This window comes from Stenella coeruleoalba (assembly GCF_951394435.1).
Source record: "Stenella coeruleoalba genome assembly, chromosome: 14".
Lineage (NCBI taxonomy): Eukaryota > Metazoa > Chordata > Mammalia > Artiodactyla > Delphinidae > Stenella > Stenella coeruleoalba.
Genome location: NC_137160.1, coordinates 56,724,230 through 56,751,557, shown reverse-complemented (window position 1 = coordinate 56,751,557; position 27,328 = coordinate 56,724,230). Strand labels below are relative to the sequence as shown.

General features: G+C 42.2%; 1 protein-coding gene and 1 long non-coding RNA gene across 2 annotated transcripts in view; one reads left to right on the top strand and one right to left on the bottom strand.

Annotated features, from left to right (window-relative positions):
* Positions 1-422: 422 nt before the first annotated feature.
* Positions 423-2,489, bottom strand: LOC307197337 (protein LDOC1-like). Its single transcript, XM_079943115.1, has one exon. The coding sequence runs from the start codon at positions 2,152-2,154 to the stop codon at positions 1,756-1,758; it is 399 nt and encodes a 132-aa protein (XP_079799241.1). The 5' UTR covers positions 2,155-2,489; the 3' UTR covers positions 423-1,755.
* A 38-nt stretch (positions 2,490-2,527) lies between these two features.
* The window catches only part of LOC307197338, a 77,541-nt gene continuing 52,740 nt past the window's right edge, over positions 2,528-27,328 (top strand). Inside the window, exons 1-2 of the long non-coding RNA XR_013831387.1 lie at positions 2,528-2,804; positions 6,534-6,605. This is a non-coding gene — a long non-coding RNA (uncharacterized lncRNA). The remainder of the gene's footprint in view (positions 2,805-6,533; positions 6,606-27,328) is intronic.

The window sequence follows — 27,328 nt, the reverse complement described above, 5'->3', positions numbered from 1 at the left end:
ATTAAACAGTGTATTGACATGTGCACAAAATGAGCATTAATTGGGTGAAGAGCAGAAGGTTGTGGGGTGTTGTTAGTGGTCAAATAGTATTTTGGCTTATCCCCACATGGCGAAATAGGTATATGAAGGACCTTTGTGTCTGAGTTTTTATGGCAAGAAAATAATTTTTTTAAAAATTCATTTTATTGAAGTATAGTTGATTTACAATGTTGTCAATTTCTGCTGTACAGCAAAGTGACTCAGATATACTACTTTTTCATACTATTTTCCATTATGGTGTATCACAGGATATTTAGTTCCCTGTGCTATACAGTAGGACCTTGTTGTTTATCCATCCTATATATACTAGTTTGCATCTAATCCCAAACTCCCAATCCTTTCCTCCCCGACCCCCCTCCCCCTTTGCAACCACAAGTCTGTTCTTTATGTCTGAGTCTATTTCATAGATATGTTCATTTGTGTCATATTTTAGATTGCTATAACCTGTCTTTTAATCAAATCGTGCAAAAATATAATTAGAGGTTTTCAGTTCAGTCCTTAGGTATGTGAACTGTCCATCAAAGGGGCAGTGATGAGTTTTTCTTAGTATGAAGATGTGACTAGAATTCAAGCTATTTCAGTGAGACTATATTGACCACCAGAATGACAAAACCTATGGACAGGTAAGGAAAGGCAGCTATAGATTTTGGTCCTGAGAGGATTTTAAGAACTACTTTGTTTGACATGAAGGCTCAGACCTTCCTTTTTCTTCCCCTTTTTTGGCCCTAAGAGAATCACAGAATTCTGAACCAAATTTTAATGATCAAGTAATGCCTTTAATTACAAAAGAAAAACTGAGGCCAAAACTGTAATTCACAAAAAAGGAAGCAGCCAAGTCATTTAATACAGGGGAATAAAGGTGAGTGGATACAGCTCAAAGAATGCACCATTCCCTGCCACCCCTTCTTTTTGCTACAAGTTCCACCCATCTTTAAAAACACCAGCTTTGCCAGATTCAGGAGCAAAGAAATTGCTCAAGTTGGGTTTTCTGCCTCCTTTGTAAGCTGCACGTTTTTAACATGTATTTTAAAACTGTGATGTGAAAAGGCCATAAAACAAGAAGCAAATATGCCATTCTCTGCACATGAAAGCATTATTTTACCAGACATCAGAATATGCACTTAGAATTTTTTCTCACAGTTGTGTTCCTGTGGAGATATACACTTGGTCTTATTCATCTGTTTCTCCTGTAACCCCAAGTACAGTCCCCAACACATGGTGCTGTAAGATACGTATTTACATTTTAAAAGTGAATACGTTTTCCATATACTGTTCATTGCCTAGACTTTTCTGATAAAAGGCACAGTCTCTGAGCCTGTTGTGGTTTCAGAACAGAAACGAAGTATGTGAAAAACAGGTTCCTGGGGCAGGAGTGTGAATATTTGTCTGCCAGCCACGCGAACCCTGGCAGCTGTCTCCGGACCTGAGGTCTCCAAATCGGTGTCCCCGGGCGTGTGACAAGCTCAGGCACTTCCCAGGCTGGCACAGATCGTCCAAGGCGGGCAGCAGCAGTTTTCAGAGACGGCAGGGGCGCGATTCGGGGTGGTCCGTTCAATTGCTAACAGGCCCCCCGCCAATGGCCGCGTTGCTGGGCCGAGTGCAAAGGCAGCCGGGCTTCCTCGCAAGGGTCGGGCCCAGCAGGTGGGGACTGGAGAACTCTTTGTGAGTCACGGCCAAGCACGACCCGGTCCGTGGGGCTCGCAGCACTGCCGTTTCCTACCCGTTCCTGCCAAAGGCCCGCTTCAGCGCGTCCACGAAGCCCTCGTAATGCGCCAGGATGGGGCTCTCCCTCTCGATGTAGGGGACAACCCACTCCTCGGCCGGCCCACTGAGGCGGCTGATTAAAAACGCCACCTTGAGGGTGTCGTTTGAGAACCTGGCCTCAAAGAACCTCATGTAAGAAACCGCTTGGATCAAAAACTCGGGAAGCCGGGCGGAGTCGCCTTTGAACGTCTCGGGAAAAGCCACCGGGCAGGCGGGCGGGCGCACCTGGGCCAGCAGGTTGGCTTTTTCGCACAGGAGCCGCCGCACCTGGTCCATGAGCTCTTTGTTTTCCCTGCGCAGCGCACGGTTCTGGGTCAGCAGGTCCTGCATCATGACCGCCAGCGCGTCCATCACCGCCCGCCGGGCTCCGTCCCTGCCGCCGCGCCGCCGGAAGTGCGTGTCGCTCGGGGGCGGGTCCCGGCGGTGGCGCGTCCGGCCTCCGTGGTCCAGGCCGGGCTTATGCCTGAGCGCCGGCAGGCAGCGTCGCCGGGACTACTGGCCGGAAAACCAGCATCCGGGAGGCCTGAAGCAGACGGGCAGCAGCCAGAGAGGAAATGTGGAGTACACTGGGGACCGAGCCGAGGAACGTAGCGCCGCGCTCGGCGGAGGAACCTGACGCCGTGGCTGCGCATCGGCCCTTCCGGTGGGCCCCGTCCGCAACTTCCGGTGGGCTCCGTCCGGGACTTCCGGTAGGCTCCGTCTGCGACTTCCGGTAGGTTCTGTTCGCGGCCGGCGAGCAGGTGCTTAAAGCGGAAGCTGTCTGCTCAGGGATCGCGCGTCACTGGGCAGCTGCGGCTTCGCCCGGTCCTCCCGAGCTGCGAAGCAGTCGTAGAGTTTTTTGAAGTTCCATATTCCTGGATGTTCGCGTGTTACGCTCAAGGCTTCACAGCCACGAGGAGGCAGTTCTAATGAAGCCCTCTGTGCCTGCAGAGTAGACCATCCCTTGGGGCTTCCAACTTGACGGAACAAGGAGCATCTCTCCTATCCGGAGTGCCTCCCAGGTGCCAGACGCCTTATCCTATCTCATCTAAGCGTCCCGACTCTGTGAAGCCCATGCTGGGTTTCTCGTTTGTTTGTTTGTTTTTGTTTTCCTGAGGACACAAGCAGCTCAGAGAGTATATAAATTTATTCTGGCTACAGAGTCGGTGGTACGTTGGTGAAGGCTTCCTGAGTGCCAGGTGATTGAGGATGAACTTAAACTTAAGGTGGCGGCAGGGTCTGTAGATTGGAAGGGGCCCTGTTGAGATGAACGCCATCTGTATTTACAAGAATGAGAGGAACAGATTCCATCTGGTCCAATTCAGCCACCGTTTACTGGCGCTGGCTGTGAGCTCTGCTTCTCTACTGTAATTAGGCTGTGCTCTGACCTCCTTCCTATCTAACCAGTCTCCTATTTTTTCCATCAATGTGACGTGCTAGGTAAAGAAAACTTCAGCCTTTGTGTGTGTGTGTGTCTGTGTGTGTGTGTCTGCAACCAGCGAGTCGTTAAGCACGTTGTCTACCAACTACTCTCAGGCTCTGGGACTTCAGCTATGTCCCACTGTTAACATATTTGAGGCGCTTAAAGATTGACCCTGAGGATCCTCCCATGCCAGAACCACCCGAGGTGAAACTGTGGGGAGGAAATTTCAGGAGGAGGTATTGCTGTGTGGTTCAGTGACTAAGAAACCCAAATAGCATATCATGATGAGTAGTTACATTTACGTTTAAGAATATAATTTTTGACTTTTTAGAAATGAGAAGTGATAACTTTTTGCCAGAATCCTCCGTTTGTCATTTACATGGAGATGGTAGGTTTTGATTCTGGCTTTTGATCGATGTACTTTTATTTGGTATTTTACTGTTGGAGACTAGTTTGTATTAATAAAACAATGTTTCCTAATAAAGCTGCAGGTCATAAATTGTGCTAAAACACTTTCAAAAACAAAGTACAAAAGTACTTGAGATCAGTTAATTAAAATGTATGTACCTCAAGAAAGAAGAAAGTCAAATAACAAAAAAGTGGTTATCTTTGGGTGGTAAAATTTTTATTTTATATGTCTGCATTTTTGAAGTGACTTGATTTTACAATAAAAACAACAAAATTTATTAAAAATGAAAGAAAACAGGAAATATAAAAGAAATGCTTTCTATTTTTAACACATTAGTTATCTAAAGGGAATTTTGGAAAGCACAGAGGATGAATGCCTAGCTTAACTGAGAGTGCATTTCAGATCTCAGGCTTAATCTGAAAACACGTAGTATTCTTCAGTTCCTTTTTAGCTAGAAATTATTATTATTATTTTGCCAAGGAAAAAGATAACATGTCATCATATTCAGTTCATCTAAAGAAAGGAAAGCCATTTACTGAGTCGCTATAACTTATGGAATTTCTCTGGAGCTACAGAGAGTATCAAAATGTCGTTTAAGGTTTCAGAGCCAAAATGAACTCTTAGTTTGTCCTCAGTATAAGAAATACAAAATTTATGAACGCAAATACAAGACTGGGCAGTCAGCTCAAAACACTGAGGATGTGCTTTCCACTAACTAGTAATACCGCATACATTCTTATGCACATATCATATGTTACAGTATACATTTTTTTAAAAAAACATGTTGCCAGATATATGATAGGTCATCTAGTCCAGAGCTTTTCTGTGCTGGGAGTTCTAGTTTTTTGTTGTTGTTTTTTAATCACTGGTTTAATCTCTTTACTTGTTATAGGTCTGTGCAGTTTTTCTATTCCTTCTTGAGTCAGTTTTGGTAATTTGTGTGTTTCTAGGACATTTTTCAATTTCATTTAATTTACTGGTGAACAGTTATTCATAGCATTCTTTTATTTGTGTAAAGTTGGTTGTAATGTCCCCATTTTCATTTCTGATTTTAGTTATTTGCATCTTCTTTTTTCTTTCTCAGTCTAGTTAAAGTTTGTCTGTCAATTTTGTTGATTTTTTCCTAAGAACAGACATTTGGTTTCATTGATTCTCTATTTCACTTATCTCTGTTCTAATCCTTATTATTTCCTTCCTTCTGCTAGCTTTGGGTTTAATTTGCTCTTCTTTTTCTAGTTCCCTAAAGTGTATATGGACCAAACTGGGTCCCCTCGAAATTCATATGTTGAAGCCCTGATCTTCAATGTGACTGTATTTGAAAATAAGGCATTTCAGGGAGGCAATTAAGGTTAAATGAGGTCATAAGGGTGGTTCTGTTTCTCTGAAGAACCCTGACTAATACATTCTTCTTTTAGTCATTTCTAATTCTTCTTTAATCAAGGGTATATTCATAGATATAGTCTATAGAAAACTATCTTTCAAGTGTATACTACCAAAAAAAAAAAATCCTATGACAAATAAGAACCAGGACCATGAATTTTTTGTATGTCCGTGGTTCTGTGCATTCTCAAGATGTTTTAAAAGGCTTAAGAGAAAATACATTGAATGATGGTACACACCTGCTTTGGACAGAGTTGTAGTGGAGGATGTTAAATTTATTAAATTTATTAAATTTGGGGTGGGGGGTGAGTTTTGCCACTGTGGGACTTGCAAGTCCAAAACCTGTAGGGCAACCTGGCAGGCTGGAGATTCAGGGAAGAGTTGATGTTGCAGTTCTGAGTCTGAGATAAAAGTGCAGTCAGAATTTCTGTGTTGTCGTCTGGAGACAGAACTCTTTCTTTGGGAAACTTCAGCGTTTGCTCATAAGACCTTCAACTGATTGAATGAGGCCCACCTGTGTCATGGAGGGTAATCTGCTCACTTTATTTTACTTTTTTTTAAGAATATTTTTAAAAAATTATTTATTTATTTTTGGCCATGTTGGGTCTTCGTTGCTGTGTGCGGGCTTTCTCTAGTTGTGGCGAGCAGGGGCTACTCTTCGTTTTGGTGTGCGTTTTTCTCATTGTGGTGGCTTCTCTTGTTGCAGAGCACGGGCTCTACGCATGCAGGTTTCAGTAGCTGTGGCACAGTAGTTGTGGCTTGCAGGCTCTAGAGCACAGGCTCAGTAGTTGTGGCGCACGGGCTTAGTTGCTCCGCGGCATGTGGGATCTTCCTGGACCAGGGCTTGAGCCCGTGTCCCGTGCACTGGCAGGCACCACCAGTGTGCCACCAGGGAAGCCCTCTGCTCACTGTAAAGTCAATGATTCTAAATGTCAATCACATCCAAAAAATACCTTCACAGCAACTTGAAAAACAGATGTTTGACCAAACAGTTAGTCACCATAATCTTGCCAGGTTGACACATAAAATCAGCTATGTAGAAATTTGATTATTTTAGAATAAAACTTGAAGACATTTGAAGAAATGGCCTAAACAAAAGTGAGTGAGTGTGAGAGAACTCATCTGAACATTGTTTTTTATTTGACTCACAATTCTTGTAAAAAAGAAGTTAAATCAGGAATATTTCAAAATAGTTACTTCCTTTAGGCAAGTAAATGCAGAACCATGTCCCTATCTGTGTGGGGTTAATCAGAATATATTTCAAACTGCTGAAAGCAATTATGACAAAGGACAGTGTGACTGTTTAATAAATGGTTGTTTTTGTTGTCCAGCATGTATCTTTGTCACTTGTTTGCTCTCTTTGGGGGAATCATTTACAGTGACTCAAACTGTGAGTCAGGAAGTGAGATGTCCCCTGATGTCACACTAAAAAGACTTGTGAGACACATACTACAGGGGCTTGATGAATGGATAACCTGTGGAACTGAAATAGCATTTTATAGCTATGGGTATAATAGCATGGGTATAATTTTCTTGCAGGTATCCTTAGGAGATAGTCCTACTGCCTCCTGGAATGAATGGGCTTTGTTTTGACGTGGGCCTCATACTAAGGTAACAGTCTCTTTTGGTCATTTGTCAGCGTGTCTGGAACCCCAGCTATATTCACCAACCTTTATAGATTTGTTAGGGGAATCAATTGAGTAATGCATGTGAAAGCATTTTGGAAGCGATCAAAAATTAGAAAGTTGATGATACAAGTAAGACAATGTCTTTACCAAAGCGATTATAAATGTCAGAGTATTTATCAGAGACCATTTGTTGGTTTCAAAGCTTTATACAATATTTAAATGAACTTTGGCATTTTTGGTGGGAGGGTGGTTTTATTGAATTTTCAGACCTTTCCGTGTGGGAAGCAAAGCATTAAGGAATTCACTGAATTCAAGATATTAATAGCAGAGGCAATAATATGGCTTATATGACTATCAGTTTAACAAGGTTAAGTGGTCCTTTAAAGGACAGAATTATGTGTCAGATTGTCCTAGGTACTAGGACACAACAGTGAATAAAAACAGATACAGTTGCTGCTATTCTGGAGCTCGTGATCCTTGATTAAAGAAAACTGGGGCAGCATAGTAAAAGAAAAATTATGACAGGGCACCCCAGTTGATACTGTGTAGTCAGAGAAGTGGGCCTTGAAGAAAGGGCACATAAGTTGAAATCTGAAGGACATGAAGGCATTAACTAGGGAGGAGATGGGGATTTTCACAAAGGCAATCGGCAAAGTCTCTGGTGTCAGAGGAAGTATGGGATATTTGAAGACAAAAATCCCGGCATATCTAGAGCACAGAGTGAAAGGGAAAACAGTACAAGATAGGGCTGGAGAAGGAGGCGGTGACTAGACAGTGCAGGTGCCCAGTGGGCTACATTACAAATCTTGGTCTTCACCCTAAGAACAATAGAAAGCCATTGAAGTTTTAATTAATAGGGCACATGATTATTTGTTTTGAAGAGATTACTCTGGCTATAGTTGGGGTCAGAGCAGATGTGAGGAGACCAACCAAAAGGCTGTTACAGTTGTCCAAGCAAGGGATGATGGTAGCTTGGATTTGCAGAGTAGCAGGTGAAAAGAGAGAAGCAGACAGCTTTGGGAATTCTATAAGGGGTCACATGGACAAGATGTAGTGATGCATTGCATGCAGCAAAGGAAAAGCTTGGTGACTTCATTTACTAAGATAGGAAATGCTGGAAGAGGATCATAGGTTTATCTTGGACATGTTGAGCCTGCCATTACTAATAACTGTAACCTTCCTTAATGTCAATTCCAACCACCCTATTACCACCAGTTCTTATGTTTCCATCTCACTCTCTTTAGTACCCCTACTCCAATGTTGCTTTTCCCACCAGTACCTATAATCTATTGATCTCTCATAGTTTCATGGGTTCTCACTCTTTTCTCATCTCATTGACCGCTTTATTTAATTTCTGTTCCTTCTGTAGTATCGTTATCATCACCTCTTTGCATATGTGCTCGACTCCCTTGACCTTCTCTTGCTTCATTCTCTCTTCTTGGAGAAAACACAATCCTACTTAAATTCAGTTCTCTACTTGCTCCTTACCTGCCCTCATTCTGGAGAAAAACACAAAGCCATGCTGAATGGGCTCAATTTATATGAGCATTAATATCAAACATACCCATAATGCTGCCTGAAAATCATACTGGCTTTCACTAGTACGCACTCTTCAACTCTCCTTGGTGATTGTTTCATACCCACCACACCTCAAATCTTTCTTCTCCAGTTCTCACTCTAAGAGGATGGGCTTGCATCCCGCCGCACTGAGAAGCAGAAGTGATCAGAAGAGAATGTCCATGAACTCTCGCCATCACATCTACCCACCTGTAGGTGTCTGTAATCATTTCTTGTGCCTTTTCTTCTCTTATTACGGAGGAACTAAGCTTACCCTAGCAAAGGCTAACCTCTTCACTTGTGATCCCATTTCCTCCTAGGATGGGACCACCCAAGGGCAAGGGCAACACTCAGAAATTCTCTCCTCTCTCCCCTGCATCGTCACTCTTCTCTTCCACCAAAATCTTCTCTTGACCTCACTTTTCTCTCTGGCTAATGTCCATTTTCTTTCCTCCTCTTAACAGGGAAACTCCGCAAATGAGTTGTTTGTATTCACTGTCTCTGTATTATCTCCTCTAATTCTCCATCCACTTTAATCAGACTTTCATACTTGGTACTTTACTCATCCTGAATGTATCAAGGTCACTGTGACCTCCATGTCAATTTCAACCCTTATTTTATTGGACCCATTGGTAGCATTTAATATCAATGCCAGAGATCAATTTGATAGCAAATCACTCTTTCCGCCTTGAGACTGTCTTCTCTTGGTTTTCAAGTGTCACATTCTCTTGGTTTTACTCCCGCCCCCCGGATGCCCCTCCCCGTCTTCTTTCCGTGTTCTTCCTCAGCTCCCTGTGTGCCTGGATCTCATTTCTTGGACCTCTCCTCTACCTCCACTTCTTTAATGATCTTGTCCAGGTGTGTGGACTTAAGTACCATGTATAGATCTGAAAACTCCCTAGTTTTTATCTCCAGCCTAGACCTCTCCCTGAGCTCTAGACTTGTATATCCAGCTGGTTACTTAAGAGCTCCTCTTGGATGTCTAATGCACATCTCAGATTTAACATGTTCCCAAGGGAGTCTCTGCTCCTCGTTTCTGGACCTGCTCCTTCTGAAGTTTTCTCCATCTGAGAAAACGGAAACGTCATCTTTCTAGTCACCCTGGCCCAAACCCCAGGGGTTATCCTTGACTTCCGTTTTTCTTCTCAAACATGATATCCAACCATCAGCAGATTCTCTTGGCTCCATCTTCAAAATGTGTATGGAATCTGATCACCTTTTACCAGTTTCACAGCTAATACTTGGTCAGAGCCGCCAAAACTGTCCCGTTGGATTACCGTGCCGGCCTCTAACTGGGCCCCCTACTTCTACTCCCAGCCCCACGCCCAGAGCAGCATTTTAAAAACACAAGTCAGATCGTGGCATTCCTCTGCTCAGAACCCTCCAGTGGCTTCGCATTTCTTCAGAGTAAGAGCCAGAATCCTTACAGTCGCCTCCCAGGCCCTATGCAGTGTAGGCTTCCTGTTAACATTCTGATCTATCTCCCTGCTTTTCCCCTTGTTCTCTCAGCCTGACCCACGTGGTATCATCACTGTTTCTCGAGGGTGCCGTGCACATTGCCAGTTACAGGATTTTGCACCTTTTGTTCCCTCTGCTCAGATGTCCACTTTCATTGCTTCTTTACCCTTTTCAGGCTTTTTCTCAAACATCACCTTCTCAGCGAGGCCTTATCTGATCACACTAAATAGCGTGTGTTCCGTCTTCTTCCCAACACTCCCTGTCCCCTTCTCCCACTTGATTTTTCTCCACAGCATTCATCATGGTGAAAAATATCTGCTTTTATATGTTTGTACTTTTGTTCCTCTCTCCCCAAAGAGAATTGAAGTGTGATGAGGACAGGAGCTCTGTCTGCTTTGTTCACTGTTGTATCATCAGTTCCTGGAACAGTGCTCGACCTATAGTAGATTCTCAGTATTTGTTAAAAGCGTGGATTAATGAATCCAAGTGCATATAGTGAGTGGGCAACTCGGTCTTTGAGTCTGGAGCTCAGAGGAGAGGTTTTCACTGGGGAAGCACGTTTGGGGCTCATTGGCATAGAGATATAGGGTGACCATGTATTCAAGTTGGCCCTGAACAGTCTGGGCATAATTGCTAATAGTACCCCTCCTTTACTCTGAAAAAATGCTCTGGTTTGAATGATAAATTGTAGAGTTCTCCTAAAAATTCATGGTAGCTGAAACCGTAGGACTGGATGGCATTGCCTGGAGAAAGCCTATAAAGTAAAACGAGAAGAGGATCTAGAAAGAGCCCTTAGGTTCTCTAACTTTTAAAGGCTCATAGAGGAGGGAGGAATCTGACGAGGAGACTGAGAGGGAGCAGTCAGACAAGGAGGAGAAAAACCAGACGCACAAAGCTAAGAAAAGAGAGTAGTTCGAAAAGGAAAGCGAGAGGTCAATAGGGTCAAAGTCTCCTGAGAGGTGGAATAAGATGAGGACTGAGAGATACCCATTAGATGCTTAGAAGTCAGTGATAGGCCTTAGATGCTCAGTAATAGGCCTTTTGGTGGAGTGATTAGGGCAGAAACCAGACATGCAATGGTGGGAGGAGAAATGAGGAAGACGGCAAGTTATAGAAAATCCCGTTCCTTTGGTTGTGAATATAAGAGAGAACAGGCACATTCTGGATTACCCATTGAGCAGACTGAGTATGTGCTTAAGACAAAGCTCGTAGCAGAGTAGGAGCAGCAAAACAGCAAATGTGGAAAGAATTTAGTACTTGACAATTGGAAACAATGAACTAAAGGAGTCGTTACCAAAAACTCACAGTTCTATCGGGCTTTCTGGGCGTTGTTTTACTGTTTGCTTTACATGTGGGAAAGAGTACCTCAGTACTTAGTCCTCTGAGTGATCTGACCTGGCCCTGAATGTGGTCACAGTGGAAGTGGGTGTGCCACTGAGAGAGCGTGTTTTCTCTTTCTGTTTGGAAGAGGTTCGAGCTGGAATGTCGATGGGCAGGATCCAGATGAGAGGCACCAGCAGAGCAAACAGGAGAGGGGAGAGAGAACTGATGGTGGCATTTTACCTGGGAAGGTGGGAGGGGCGTGGGATCTGAGCATGATGGGAAGAGTGGCCGGAGGTGGGTTGAGGGGTACATGTCTGCTGTAACTGGAGGGAAGAAGGAGGGGCTGGGCACACATACAGCTGGGTTTGGCCAGATGGATGTGGGAGGAGAGGGCATTGCTGTCTGGGGTCTTCAACGTGCCCGAGAAAGAGGAGGTACCACCTGTGAGTGCGGGAGATGCCTGTCTGGGGCTTAGAGCAGTTACAAGAGTGACAGAGTCACCGACAGAGGAAACAATGTTAAGGGCTCTTTTGAGGTTGGTGATCATGAATCATCGGCCGACATGTCTTCAGTTACCTAGGTGATTACAGGAAATAATAGGCTTTTTCTCTGATGGAGCAAAGGTCACCAAGAGAAAAGTATTTAAGAGTGATGTTGCCTTCAACGGCCAAATACCCAGTTCTTTTTCTGTGATGTCATGAGTCAGCATATATGCGTGGGAAAAGGTAGGGATCATTTGGAGAAACATGCTCTGGAGACAGTCTGTTCTGTTTCTCCTTCAGGAATGAGTGAGGCTGAGTAAAACTGAGGTATTCCTCAGATAAAGTTCTCACCAGACTGGGTGGGAGTCAGGACGCCTGAGCCCTGGTCCTGCCAGAACCATGTTAGCTTCCTTCTCTGGGTTTCAGGTTGCTCACGGAAAAGCTGTCAACAGTCTTATTTTCCTTCCACTTCTAGAATCTGTGAGTCTATGATGTTCTGTCTCCATATTGTCTGCCTCCAGCAGACAGGCAGGAGTGTAAGTCCTGGACTTCGTTTTGGAATTGGAAGAGTTCTTACAGAATATCTGAGCCTGAATTTGTGCTCCAAGATACTGGCTTTCGAGGGGGCCTGATGAACTTGACCCTTCTTGCCGGGTGGAGCTGTGAACCCATTTTTAGCAGATGAGGCAAAGGAGTCAGGCAGGTGTAGATTAACACACAGTTTTTATTACTTTACCAGTAATAAATCAGCTTTACCATCTGATACTGGAGAATGTGGCTTAGAGTAGCTTAGACAAATGGGCTTTGTGATACTGAATTCCAAAATGAGGTTCACGCACCCACCAGAGTCACAGGAGCACAGAAATTGCAGACTTGGCCACATCGTCCTTGAGGATGTGATCGCACAGGGAACAGAGGAGGACACAGGCTTTGTGTGGGCAGCCAGCTCCCTAAATAAAGGCAGAGAGAGGAAGGAGTGGAGTCATCAAGTATCAGGTTCTCTCCTCCACTTACCACTCAAGTAAGTTGCTCCTTGTCAGGGGAGAAGTAAGGATGAGGGAGAGAGGGAGCGAAAGAGCAGGATTTATGGGAATGGACAGTATCCTTTCCAGGGTTTATGAAGGTGGAAATGTAAATGTAAGCACAAGCAATTGCATGGCAGGGAAGTTTTTTGTTTCTTTTTTCTAATAAATTTATTTATTTTTGGCTGCATTGGTTTTTTTTTTTTTGTTTTTTATACTTTTTGGATTAATAGTTAACATTTATTAACATTCGACTCTAATTGCTTCATCTGTTTTTTTATAAGAATATTTTAATTGCAGACATTTCTCCCCTAAATATTTTAGTGTGCATCTCTTAAAAATGTCTTTTTCTGTTTGTATAACCACAATAACTTTATCACACTTAACAAAATTGACAACAATACCTTATATTATCTAATATCCAGATCATATTCACATTTCCTCAGTTGTCCCAGGATCCAGTAAAGGACTCTGCATTGTATTTGGATGTTACATATCCTAAGTCCTTTTTTTCTTTTTTTGAATTTTATTTTATTTTTTTATACAGTAGGTTCTTATTAGTCATCAATTTTATACACATCAGTGTACACATGTCAATCCCAATCGCCCGATTCAGCACACCATGACCCTCACCCCCCGCTTTCCCCCCTTGGTGTCCATACGTTTGTCTCTGTGTCTCTATTTCTGCCCTGCAAACTGGTTCCTCTGTACCATTTTTCTAGGTTCCACATATATGCGTTAATAAACGATATTTGTTTTTCTCTTTCTGACTTACTTCACTCCGTATGACAGTCTCTAGATTCATCCACGTCTCTACAAATGACCCAATTTCATTCCTTTTTATGGCTGAGTAATATTCCATTGTATATATGTACCACGTCTTCTTTATGCATTTGTCTGTTGGTGGGCATTTAGGTTGCTTCCATGACCTGGCTTTTGTAAATAGTGCTGCAATGAACACTGGGGTGCATGTGTCTTTTTGAATTATGGTTTTCTCTGGGTATATGCCCAGTAGTGAGATTGCTGGGCCGTATGGTAATTCTATTTTTACTTTTTTAAGGAACCTCCATACTGTTCTCCATAGTGGCTGTATCAGTTTACATTCCCACCAACAGTGCAAGAGGGTTCCCTTTTCTCCACACCCTCTCCAGCGTTTGTTCTTTGTAGATTTTCTGATGATGTCCATTCTAACTGGTGTGAGATGATATCTCATTGTAGTTTTGATTTGCATTTCTCTAATAATTAGTGATGTTAAGCATCTTTTCATGTGCTTCTTGGCCACCTGTATGTCCTCTTTGGAGAAATGTCTATTTAGGTCTTCTGCCCATTTTTAGATTGGGTTGTTTGTTTTCTTAATATTGAGCTGCGTGAGCTGTTTATATATTTTGGAGATTAATCCTTTGTCCGTTGATTTGTTTGCAAATATATTTTCCCATTTTGAGGGTTGTCATTTCGTCTTGTCTGTAGCTTTGCAAAAGCTTTGAAGTTTCATTAGGTCCCATTTCTCTATTTTTGTTTTTATTTCCATTACTCTAGGAGGTGGATCAAAAAAGATCTTGCTGTGATTTATGTCAAAGAGTGTTCTTCCTATGTTTTCCTCTAAGAGTTTTATAGTGTCCGGTCTCACATGTCTAATCCATTTTGAGTTTATTTTTGTGTATGGTGTTAGGTAGTGTTCTAATTTCATTATTTTTATTTTTATTTTTTTGCGGTACGCGGGCCTCTCACTGCTGTGGCCTCTCCCATTGCGGAGCACAGGCTCCAGACGCGCAGGCTCAGCGGCCATGGCTCACGGGCCCAGCCGCTCCGTGGCATGTGGGATCTTCCCAGACTGGGACACGAACCCGTGTCCCCTGCATTGGCAGGTGGACTCTCAACCACTGTGCCACCAGGAAAGCCCCTAATTTCATTCTTTTACATGTAGCTGTCCAGTTTTCCCAGCACCACTTATTGAAGAGACTGTCTTTTCTCCATTGAATATCCTTGCCTCCTTTGTCATAGATTAGTTGACCATAGGTGCGTGGGTTTATCTCTGGGCTTTCTATCCTGTTCTATTGATCTATATTTCTGTTTTAGTGCCAGTACCATATTGTTTTGATTACTGTAGCTTTGTAGTGTAGTCTGAAGTCAGGGAGTCTGATTCCTCCAGCTCCATTTTTTTCCCTCAAGATTGCATTGGCTATTCGGAGTCTTTTGTGTCTCCATACAAATTTTAAGATTTCTTGTTCTAGTTCTGTGAAAAATGCTGTTGGTAATTTGAGAGGGATTGCATTGAATCTGTAGATTGCTTTGGGTAGTATAGTCATTTTCACAAAATTGATTCCTCCAATCCAAGAACATGGTATATCTCTCCATCTGTTGGTATCACCTTTAATTGCTTTCAACAGTGTCTTATAGTTTTCTGCATACAGGTCTTTTGTCTCCCTAGGTAGGTTTATTTCTAGGTATTGTATTCTTTTTGTTGCAATGGTAAATGGGAGTGTTTCCTTAACTTCTCTTTCAGATTTTTCATCATTAGTGTATAGGAATGCAAGAGGTTTCCATGCATTAATTTTGTATGCTTCAACTTTACCAAATTCATTGATTAGCTCTAGTAGTTTTCTGGTGGCATCTTTATGATTCTCTATGTATAGTATCATATCATCTGCAAACAGTGACAGTTTTCCTTCTTCTTTTCCAATTTATATTTCTTTTTCTTCTCTGACTGCCGTGGCTACGACTTCCAAAACTATGTTGAATAATAGTGGCGAGAGTGGACATCCTTGTCTTGTTCCTGATCTTAGAGGAAATACTTTCAGTTTTTCACCATTGAGAATGATGTTTGCTGTGGGTTTGTCGTATATGGCCTTTATTATGTTGAGGTAGGCTCCCTGTATGCCCACTTTCTGGAGTGTTTTTATCATAAATGGGTGTTGAATTTTGACACAAGCTTTTTCTACATTTATTGAGATGATCATATGGTTTTTCTTCTTCAATTTGTTAATATGGTGTATCACATTGAATGATTTGCGTATACTGAAGAATCCTTGCATCCCTGGGATAAATCCCACTTGATCATGGTGTATTATCCCTTTAATGTGTTGTTGGATTCTGTTTCCTAGTATTTTGTTGAGGATTTTTGCATCTATATTCATCAGTAATATTGGTCTGTAATTTTCTTTTTTTGTAGTATCTTTGTCTGGTTTTGGTATCAGGGTGATGGTAGCCTCATAGAATGAGTTTGGGAGTGTTCCTTCCTCTGCAATTTTTTGGAAGAGTTTGAGAAGGATGGGCGTTAGCTCTTCTCTAAACGTTTGATAGAATTCACCTGTGAAACCATTTTGTCCTGGACTTCTGTTTGTTGGAAGATTTTTTTTTTTTTTTTTTTTTTTGCTGTACGCGGGCCTCTCACTGTTGTGGCCTCTCCGGTTGCGGAGCACAGGCTCCAGACGTGCAGGCTCAGCGGCCATGGCTCACGGGCCCGGCCGCTCCGCGGCATGTGGGATCTTCCCGGACCGGGGCACGAACCCACGTCCCCTGCATCGGCAGGTGGACTCTCAACCACTGCGACACCAGGGAAGCCCTGTTGGAAGATTTTTAATCACAGTTTCAATTTCATTACTTGTGATTGGTCTGTTAACATTTTCTATTTTTTCCTGGTTCAGTCTTGGAAGGTTATACCTTTCTAAGAATTTGTCCACTTCTTTCAGGTTGTCCATTTTATTGGCATAGCGTTGCTTGTAGTAGTCTCTTAGGATGCTTTGTATTTCTGCGGTGTCTGTTGTAACTTCTCCTTTCTCATTTCTAATTTTGTTGATTTGAGTCCTCTCCCTCTTTTTCTTGTTGAGTCTGGCTAATGGTTTATCAATTTTATCTTCTCAAAGAACCAGCTTTTAGTTTTATTGATCTTTGCTATTGTCTTCTTCGTTTCTGTTTCATTTATTTCTGCTCTGATCTTTATGATTTCTTTCCTTTTGCTAACTTTGGGTTTTGTTTGTTCTTCTTTCTCTAGTTCCTTCAGGTTAAGGTTAGATTGTTTATTTGAGATTTTTCTTGTTTCTTGAGGTAGGCTTGTATAGCTATAAACTTCCCTCTTAGAACTGCTTTTGCTGCATCCCATAGGTTTTGGATTGTCGTGTTGTCATTGTCATTTGTCTCTAGGTATTTTTTGATTTCCTCTTTGATTTCTTCAGTGATCTCTTGGTTATTTAGTAATGTATTGTTTAGCCTCCATGGGTTTGTGTTTTTTACATTTTTTTCCCCTGTAATTGATTTCTGATCTCATAGCATTATGGTCAGAAAAGATGCTTGATGTGATTTCAATTTTCTTAAATTTACTGAGGCTTGATTTGTGACCCAAGATGTGATCTATCCTGGAGAATGTTCCATGCGCACTTGAGAAGAAAGTGTAATCTGATGTTTTTGGATGGAATGTCCTATAAATATCAATTAAATGTATCTGGTCTGTTGTGTCATTTAAAGCTTGTGGTTGCTTGTTAATTTTCTGTTTGGATGATCTGTCCATTGGTGTAAGTGAGGTGTTAAAGTTCCCCCCTATTATTGTGTTACTGTTGATTTCCTCTTTTATACCTGTTAGCAGTTGCTTTATGTATTGCGGTGCTCCTATGTTGGGTGCATATATATTTATAATTGTTATATCTTCTTCTTGGATTGATCCCTTGATCATTATGTAGCGTCCTTCCTTGTCTTTTGTAACATTCTTTATTTTAAAGTCTATTTTGTCTGATATGAGTATTGCCACTCCAGCTTTCGTTTGATTTCCATTTGCATGGAATATCTTTTTCCATCCCCTCACTTTCAGTCTGAATGTGTCCCTAGGTCTGAAGTGGGTCTCTTGCAGACAGCATATATATGGGTCTTGTTTTTGTATCCATTCAGCAAGCCTGTGTCTTTTGGTTGGAGCATTTAATCAATTCACGTTTAAGGTAATTACCGATATGTATGTTTCTGTTACCATTTTCTTAATTGTTTTGTTTTTGTTTTTGTAGGTCCTTTTCTTCTCTTGTGTTTCCCACTTAGAGAAGTTCCTTTAGCGTTTGTTGTAGAGGTGGTTTGGTGATGCTGAATTCTCTTAGCTTTTGCTTGTCTGAAAGCTTTTGATTTCTGCATTGAATCTGAATGAGATCCTTGCCAGGTAGAGTAATCTTGGTTGTAGTTTCTTCCCTTTCATCACTTTAAGTATATCATGCCACTCCCTTCTGGCTTGTAGAGTTTCTGCTGAGAAATCAGTTGTTAACCTTATGGGAGTTCCCTTGTATGTTATTTGTCGTTTTTCCCTTGCTGTTTTCAATAATTTTTCTTTGTCTTCATTTTTTGCCAATTTGATTACTATGTGTCTCGGCATGTTTCTCCTTGGGTTTATCCTGTATGGGGCTCTATGCACTTTCTGGACTTGGGTGGCTATTTCCTTTCCCATGTTAGGGAAGTTTTCGACTATAATCTCTTCAAATATTTTCTTGGGTCCTTTCTCTCTTGTCCTTCTGGGACCCCTATAATGCGAATGTTGTTGTGTTTAATGTTGTCCCAGAGGTCTCTTAGGCTGTCTTAATTTCTTTTCATTCTTTTTTCTTTGTTCTGTTCCGCAGCAGTGAATTCCACCATTGTGTCTTCCAGGTCACTTATCTGTTCTTCTGCCTCAGTTATTCTGCTATTGATTCCTTCTAGTGTAGTTTTCATTTCAGTTATTGTGTTGTTTATCTGTTTGTTTGTTCTTTAATTCTTCTGGATCTTTGTTAAACATTTCTTGCATCTTCCCGATCTTTGCCTCCATTCTTTTTCCGAAGTCCTGGATCATCTTCACTATCATTATTCCGAATTCTTTTTCTGGAAGGTTGCCTGTCTCCACTTCATTTAGTTGTTTTTCTGGGGTTTTATCTTGTTCCTTCATCTGGTACATAGCCCTCTGCCTTTTCATCTTGTCTATCTTTCTGTGAATGTGTTTTTTGTTCCACAGGCTACAGGACTGTAGTTCTTGCTTCTGCTGTCTGCCCTCTGGATGAGGCTATCTAAGAGGCTTGTGGAAGTTTCCTGATGGCGGGGACTGGTGGTGGGTAGAGCTCGCTGTTGCTCTGATGGGCAGAGCTCAGTAAAACTTTAATCCACTTGTCTGCTGATGGGTGGGGCTGGGTTCCCTCCCTGTTGGTTGGTTGGCCTGAGGCAACCCAACACTGGATCCTACCTGGGCTCTTTGGTGGGGCTAATGGCAGACTCTGGGAGGGCTCACGCCAAGGAGTACATCCCAGAACTTCTGCTGCCAGTGTCCTTGTCCTCACAGTGAGACACAGCCACCCCCTGCCTCTGCAGGAGACCCTCCAATGCTAGCAGGTAGGTCTGGTTCAGTCTCCTGTGGGGGTCACTGCTCCTTCCCCTGGGTCCCGATGCACACACTACTTTGTGTGTGCCCTCCAAGAGTGGAGTCTCTGTTTCCCCCACTCCTGTCGAAGTCCTGCAATCAAATCCCGCTAGCCTTCAAAGTCTGATTCTCTAGGAATTCCTCCTCCCGTTGCTGGACCCCCAGCTTGGGAAGCCTGACGTGGGGCTCAAAACCTTCACTCCAGTGGGTGGACTTCTGTGGTATAAGTGTTCTTCAGTTTGTGAGTCACCCACCCAGCAGTTTGGGATTTGATTTTATTTTGACTGTGCCCCTCCTACCGTCTCATTGTGGCTTCTCCTTTGTCTTTGGATGTGGGGTATCTCTTTTGGTGAGTTCCAGTGTCTTCCTCTCGATGATTGTTCAGCAGTTGTGATTCTGGTGTTGTTGCAAGAGGGAGAGAGAGCACGTCCTTCTACTCCACCATCTTGAACCAATCTCTCTGCATTGTGTCTTCATTGCTGTGCACGGGCTTTCTCTAGTTGTGGCAAGTGGGGGCTACTCTTTGTTGTGCGCGGCTTCTCATTGGGGTGGCTCCTCTTGTTGCGGAGCATGGGCTCTAGGCACGCGGGCTTCAGTAGTTGTGCTCGTGGGCTCAGCAGTTGTAGCTTACGGGCTCTAGAGCGCAGGCTCAGTAGTTGTGGAGTGCAGGCTTAGTTGCTCCGCGGCATGTGGGATCTTCCCGGACCAGGATTTGAACCCGTGTCTCCTGCATTGGCAGGCGGATTCTTAACCACTGCACCACCAGGCAAGTCCCAGGGTAGTTTTCATAATATAATACACACATTGTATGTATATGCATGTGTGCAGGGAACATACAGATTAGGTGGGTAATAACGTTACGTTGTTCAAAAGTACATGTATGTGAAATTATTGGCAGTGTGTCGATTTTCCCTAAGTGTTGGAGTGGCCGTTCATTTAAAATCTCAAATCTCAGGACCAGCGTGAAATGAGTGCTTTTCCATGGACAGAGGCTCATATGTCTGGGTATTTGTCCATTAAGGTTTACCTTTACACATTTTTTTTGCCTGTGATTCTCTAATTTTAACTTACATAAAACTCATTTCAAGAAAAAAAATAAAACTCATTTCTGTAAAGTTGGAAGTAATCTGTCCATCGTTTGAATTCTTTGGTCTTTCTTTACACTGTTACTTGGCATTTTATCCTATTCTGGCTTGCAATATCATGGTTTATATGTGTGTCTTTCCTTTATTAGAACGGAAACTTCCTATTCTTTTATTTTCTTTTTTGGCTGCGCCGAGTGGCATGTGAGATCTTAGTGCCCGACCAGGGTTTGAACCTGTGCCCCCTGCATCTGAAGCACGAAGTGTTAACCACTGGACCACCAGGGATGTCCCTAGGAACAGAAGCTTCTTGAGGGCAGGGATCCTATGTTATTTTTATACCTTCCACAGTGATTAACCTTCTGCTTTGCATTTCATACGTGTTAAGCAAAGACGTATCAGATGAATATTTAGCGAATAATCTTTTAAAAAATTTCTAAATTGACGTATAGTTGATTTACAGTGTTTCAGGTGTACAGCTTAATGAATAATCTTAAACATTATTTTCCCATACCATTTTAAAGGGATTTCACACTCATTTATTTTCAACTCATTTCTCTAAGAAGTAGCTTTGTGCAGAGGAAAATACTACGTAGATTTTTGGACTTAAGCCAGGTCATAAAAGTTGATATTTAATAACAAAAACTGCTACCTCTGTTACGGCTCCTGCTGCTTCTCTAGTTGCCGCCTCTAGTTGCTGTTCATTGGGCAAGATTGTATTTTGTCATTTGTTACATCACTCAGCTTCCTTCCAAACCCAATGTGCTGTCTATTAATTTTTCTGTTTTAGCATTTAGAAAATATGCTTAGATTCTCATGACTAGATTTGCAAAAGCACATCTGTCTGACTCCTAACTTTCCTTTCTTCTATTCTACATGGCTTTTTTCTAGTTCGTCATAAGATCTCAAATTGTATTTTCAATATATATTCTTGTCATATGATAAAATGATCAACAAATGTTCATCCAAAAATAGAAATAAGGATGTTAATCCTAAAGACAGGATAAACAAAAGATGTTGCTTTTCTTAAGCACAAAATCTCACACAGAAAGTGGATGAGATATAAATTTATTTCGAAAAAGTATTTTAGAAAGTAACAGTAATTTCCTGTTTGGCTTGGCATGTAAATGCTCATATTAAAACCTGATCTTTGGAATAAATTATATTAATTTAAAAGTGAAAAAGTGTTTCCATGATGCCCAGAGTGGGCCCAGAACCACAGCCTCTGAGGGGCATGAAAGAAGCCCATACAGACTTTCTGGAACTGATAATCTTGTCATGGAGATGGGATTCAGACCCGAGGTATTATATATATGTGTGTGTGTACATGTATATATAAAACAAAAGATGTGTGTGGCACAATGATAGTGTTCATTTATACAGTCTCTTTTTAAAATCAGACTAGTTCATTGCATTCATTCAAACATGCATGCATTTAATAAATATCTTAAAGTGTGTATGGTCTCTACTATGTGCTAAGAAAACGCTGGGCATTGGATTGAAAGGCGGATAAGACACAGGAAAACTTCTGTTGAGGAACTCATAGTTCATGGGGGAGACAGGCAGATAATGATAACCCAGGGCTGTACTAACAATGATAGAGATGAACAGGGATTCTTGGGAAGCAGGGGACGGCAGCAAATCCTTTGTGGACAGCGGAATGCTTCCAGAAGGAGGCCTGCGTCTTCTCTGTAGGAATAAGTAGGAATTAGCCAAGTGAAGAGGAAAGGTGAGTAGGTCATTCTGGGCAGGAGGAAGCACATGGATAAAGATGTCAGACTAGGAACGTCAGGGAACAAGAGCTGTGTGCGGGGAACCAGACACAGTTCTGTGTCGCAGGAGTGGGACGGCACGGCAGGGAGTAGTGAGATAAAAAGGCAGACAGCAGGCCGAGGCCAGATGCCACCTGCAGGCCACCTTCAGAAGCATGGATCTTTTACAGACAGCGTGCGTTATCTAAAGTTTTATTTTTCCCTTTGGAGAGGAGTGACATAGTATGTGGTTGGTGTTGCATTCTCTATAGATAATTCTGGTAAGTGTGTGGTAAATCGGGTTAATCTGTCCTACTACCTGTTTTTATAAAGTTTTACTGACACAGCCACACCCATTTATGGACACACTGACTGCTTTCCTATTGTGAAAATGGAGGTGAGTGGTTGTGAAAGAGAAGCCTAGAAAGCCGGTGAATGTAAATAAGCAGATGGATGTGAAAACAGGAGACCAGTTACGATGCTACGGCAGTAGTCCACGTGAGAGAGAAGGAGGGTTTGATTAGGGCAGGGGTGATAGGAATGGAAGGTACCTGGTAAATCTAAGAAATATTTAGAAAGTAAAGTCAGGCAAGTTAAGAATCACTCACCGACTTCTAGAGTAGATGGAAGATGCTGCCTCCGGTTGAGAGAGTGAGAGCACAGGAGAGTACTCGTATGGGAGGGAGGGGATGCCTAAAGTTCTGAATGGACTGTGAGTCTAAGACCTCAGCCCACCTGCCACCTCATTCAAGAAAGGTCTGAGCTTTGGGATTGGGGTATGGAGGGCTGCTGCAGTTCGGCAATTAAAAACAAAAAAAAGTATCCAATGGTTTGTTTTTTAAGCTGTACCCAAATATCCCTGAATCCTATGGAGCTCTGTCTCATCCTCATCTGTGTAGTCTGTCCCCACGTAGACCCCAGGTGCCATCGGGAACCTCTACACTGTCATCAACAAACTACATCCTTGGACTGAAAAATCCCCCCATCCAAGAAGTAGAAACTGATTTTGGCCCACATTCCAGTGTACTGGCCTTTGGGAGGGTCCACTGGTCATTGTCCTCCTAGTGCCACAGGGACGGCGAGGCCCAGGCCATTACCTTCTGTGTTTGTGAAAAGAGAAAATGCTATGCTGTGCAGTCAGTCACACTTAGTTTTTTTTATCCTTCTTACTTGAGTTTAAATTCTAGCTCTACCATTTACTGGCTGTGTGACCTTTGCAAAACCACTTAACCTCTCTGTGCCTCATTTGCTGCGCCTTTAGAACGAGAGCAATAACGGCATCTATCTCAGGATTAAATGAGACAAATTCAGGCAAAGAATTTAGCAGAGAGGTTGGTATAGTCATTCGACATGTGTTTCTCAAATGGCTGCTGTAGAGCTAAAACCATGCTAGGCACTGTGACCATTGTGACAATTAAACAGGCACAGGCTCTGCCCTTATGGTGATACCAGTGTAGCACTAACCAGGTAATAAAATAACTATGAAATACTAAATTGAGGAAAGGGAGATAAGGGAAATGAATCTAGGATCCTGATATAGAACAAATGTGTGTACATTTGTGCGTGTGCGTGTGTGTGTAGTAGTTGGCGGTTAGACATGCTAAGATTAGACAGGAAAAATCTCTCTGAGTAATATTTAAACTCAGACTTGGATGAGAAAGAGACAGCTGTGTGGGATGAAAGGAAGAGCATCTCAGGCAGCCAGAACCGCTGTGTGAGTGTCCTAAACAAGCGCTCAAAGAAGCATTTAGTGAGGCTGGTAGAGAGTCACAGCCCACACTCTCAGGTGGGGACAAAAGATTTTTTCTAACTAAGAGCCAGTCTTTTTATCACTTTGTCTGATGGCAGAAAACTTAATCCAGTTACTTCTAGGCAGACTCGGTCAAAATGATTGATTACTCAGTCATTTCAGAAACCTCTGAGTAAGGTTCTGGCTTTTAAATAGCTAATATAGGATTTCTCCTTTGGACCTTTCCCGAGGCTGTGTCTAGACTCAAGGGCCGGGCGTGGGGTATCCAGTTTGCAGGCACCAGCCGTGCCTTGGCAGTTGCTGAGACGCAGCCTCGTCAGTCCTCTGCTTGTGGGACTTGATCCCTGATCCATCATCGTAGGTGCCCACGTGTCTCCGTGGCCTCTGGTCCCTCTGGAGCCTTCCTTATTCTGACCTCCAGACCCATCCTGAGGTGGGTTCTGAGGCCTGTCCCTATATGTCTAAGCCCTTCTACATATGTGAGCGTTCTCTAGCGCTGGGAAGGGCATAGGAGATGGCCCTCCAGCTCATCTGCCCAGACAGCTCGCTTCGCTGTTGGTATTTTATCCCTCTAGCCTCAGCCTGGAAATTTTCAAGAAGCTAGAGGTCTTTCTGAGCTACATACCCATAGAAGTCAGATGAAGGTCTTGGGATTTCTCCAAATTCATCTGGGCTCTCAGTCATTTCCCCTCTGAGGCCCCACCTCTCCATGGACTGACCAGGCTTGGGAGGCAGCCTGAGACACAGTCCCTTTTTTGGAGGCCCTGCTAAATCTAGTTTCTTATCTGTCCTTGTGAAAAAAACCAAAAAAAACAAAAAAAAACACTTGCCTCCAAGCCCAAAAGGAGTTTTCAAGCAAAATAAAACAAATGCAAGATATTTCCTTTGGGGTTTGAATGAGTTTTCAAACAGAATAAAACAAATGTAGAACTGGCTATGCTTTTCCCCCTTTTCGCGCCAGCTCTTTTATGTTACAAATTTAACCTTGAGGCTGGTGCTCAGAAGAGCTTTCCGCTCTGCTCTGCCAATTGATTGAAAGCCTTTAGCCTTTCAAGACTTTAGCCTCTGCTTTGCATTTCAAGCACTTATTTTAAAATTCAAATGCCAGGAATTTGATTGCTTATTTTCTGAACTCAGGTCCGTCTCTCTCTAAAGCTGTAAGATCCAGCCTAATGTCTACTGTTGTTATGTAAAGCGGTGTAAAAATCAATTACTGTGAAAATTATCAATGTCAATTTCCAAATGTTATCATGCTACTTAAGCATTATTAGCTTATTCAAGGACCTTTTAACTACTTTTTCCTTAGATTTATCTGGCAGCTTCTCAGTACTAAGCATCCACTCCCCTGCCCACTGCCACTGACAGGAGCCAAGCTGTGTGGTTCATTATCCTCTCCTCCTTGCCCCCCCACCTTCCAGGATGACCTCCACAGCCCCTCACTTCAGTCTCAGGGTTCTTTCACTCCCTCCCCGGGATTGTTCTGCAGTCACTGACGGGTGCTCTCAAGACCTTGCTGTCCTCCAGGACTCCACCTTAAACCCAGAAATCCTGCGTTCAGTCCTGGCAGCTTTCTTACTTTGCTCTTGTGGAGCTAGCATTTCAACCTCACAACTTCTAATCCAGAGCCACCTCTTATTTTCCTCCTCCTTACAGAGTTCCCTGTGGCTTACTTAATTTCTTTCCCTTGATTTCTTTACCACTTGGATCCCATTGGTTACGTGCATTCTCAGCTGTTAAAGGAAAAATCCAACAATCATATATTTTGAAAAGATCATGAGTTGGGCAGCATCCAGGTTCAGAAGTGCTAAGAGAAAGGAGCTCTGAAGAGCTGCTCTAGGTGAGAGATTTTTATAGACCAAAGCGATCAGGGGCAAGGAAGTTATACTGGGCATTTGCTGATTGATCAACGCAGGGTTACCCCCTTCATGGAGCAAAGGGATGTCTTGGAGCTGGTCTGGATACTCGTGTTGAGCAGGGAAGTGCTGATTGGTGGACCTAGGCCTTCCTTTTATGGGAGATCCCAGCTTAGAAACTAGCTAAGTTTTGGTTTGTTGACTGGGGCTTAGCATGAGTGACCCCTTCTTGGGCCTACTTTAGATATTTTAACATACCTGTACCTGACTTCATGTGACCATAGCACCTGACACGTCTCTAGATAAGTGTTTGCAGACCTCAGCTGGGTCTTAGTGTTATTCTCTCCCTCTTCCTCTCCCCTGCTTCTTTTTCTTATCTCTTTTTTTCTACTGGACTCAAAGCTACTGGGTCTTATGCCTCTGAATCTTTAGTGTCTAATACTCTTCTTAGTACTGATCAATAAATACTTGGTGAATGAATGAAGAAAAGAGTAATGCTTATTCTTCAAATAAATTCTAACATTTTATATCTACTTATTCATTCTTCAGTCATTCATAGTGGCTAAATACAATGATTCAAAAGTGTTGAATAGAAAACGTGAAATTATTTTAGATTTAAAGCATTAAAGAATGAGGAAAAATTGAGTTAAAGTACTTTATAGTTAAATCTGGCTCTTGAAATATTCCATTTTTAGGATATTCTCACCTATATTTCTATTTACTAGAAACATTAAATTATTACAAACTCACTTTTAGATCAACTTACAGTAGTGCAATTTACGTGAAGTAAAATGCACCCATTATAAGTATATATAGTTCAATGAGTTTTGACACATGTAGATACCCACGTAACCACCACGAGCAGTAAAGATATAGAACATTTCCATCATCCCCAAAAGTTCCTTTGTGTCCCTTTTCAGTCAGTCCGGATCCACCTCCCTGTGTCCCCAAGCCCCAGACAATCACTGATCTGCTTTCTGTCACCATAGCTTCTGCTTTTTCTGGAATTTCATGTAAATGGAATCGCACAGTATGTACTCTGTTGCATCTGGTTTCTTTTGCTCCGTACATTGTTGAAATTTATCCGTGTTGTGGCCTCTGCCACAATTTGTGTAGCCATACAATGGTGATCAACTTTGAGGTTGTTTTAGTTTCTGGCTGTAATGCATAAAGCTGTTGTCAATGTTCTGCATAAGTCTGTGTATGGATACAGTTTTCATTTCTCTTGGGTAACCACCTAGGAGTAGAATGCATGGGTCTTAGGCTAAGTATGAAGTTAATGTTACAAGAAACTGTCAAGCTGTTCTCCAGGGTGGTTGTTGACATTTTACATTCCCACCAGAGTTCTGGTTGCTCCCTATATTATCACACTATATCTCATCAACACTTGGCATTGTCAGTCCTTTTACTTTTCCCCATTCTACTGGGTATGTAATGATGTCTCACTGTGGTTTAAATGTACATTTCTCTGATAACTAATGATGCTGACAAGTCTTCATGTGCTTATAGGCAATTAGTAATATATTCTTCTGGTGAAGTGTTAGCTTAAACATTTTGGCAAGTTTTATCTGGGTGGTTGTCTTATTGAGTTGCAAGAGTTATCGATATATATGTCAGATATATATATTGTGAATATTTTCTCCTAGTCTGTACTTTGCATTTTTATTTCCCTAGCAGTGTTTTTCAGATAGCAGAAAATTTTAATTTCAGTGAAGTCCCATTTATCAATTATTTTGTTTTATGATTCATGCTTTCTGTGTTTCATCTAAGAAATCTTTGCCTACTCCGTGGTTGCAAAGAATCTCTCTTATGTTACAAGCTGATTTTTAAAACAGGTTAAAAACTAACCAGTGAGTCAGCATTGTTATGATCTTAGCTACTGTGGTCTAAAGAATAATTCTTCTCTGATACCAAAATCCCTGTGTAGTATACTGTGACTCTCCTAATTCTGAATTAAGCCTTTGAATAGAGATGAAGAGCTTTGAACAGTTGTTTAAAAAATTAATAAGTATTTCCAAAGGTAATGATTACATTTATTCCCAAACATAGAGACCAAGTGAGCAGGATATGAGAAGA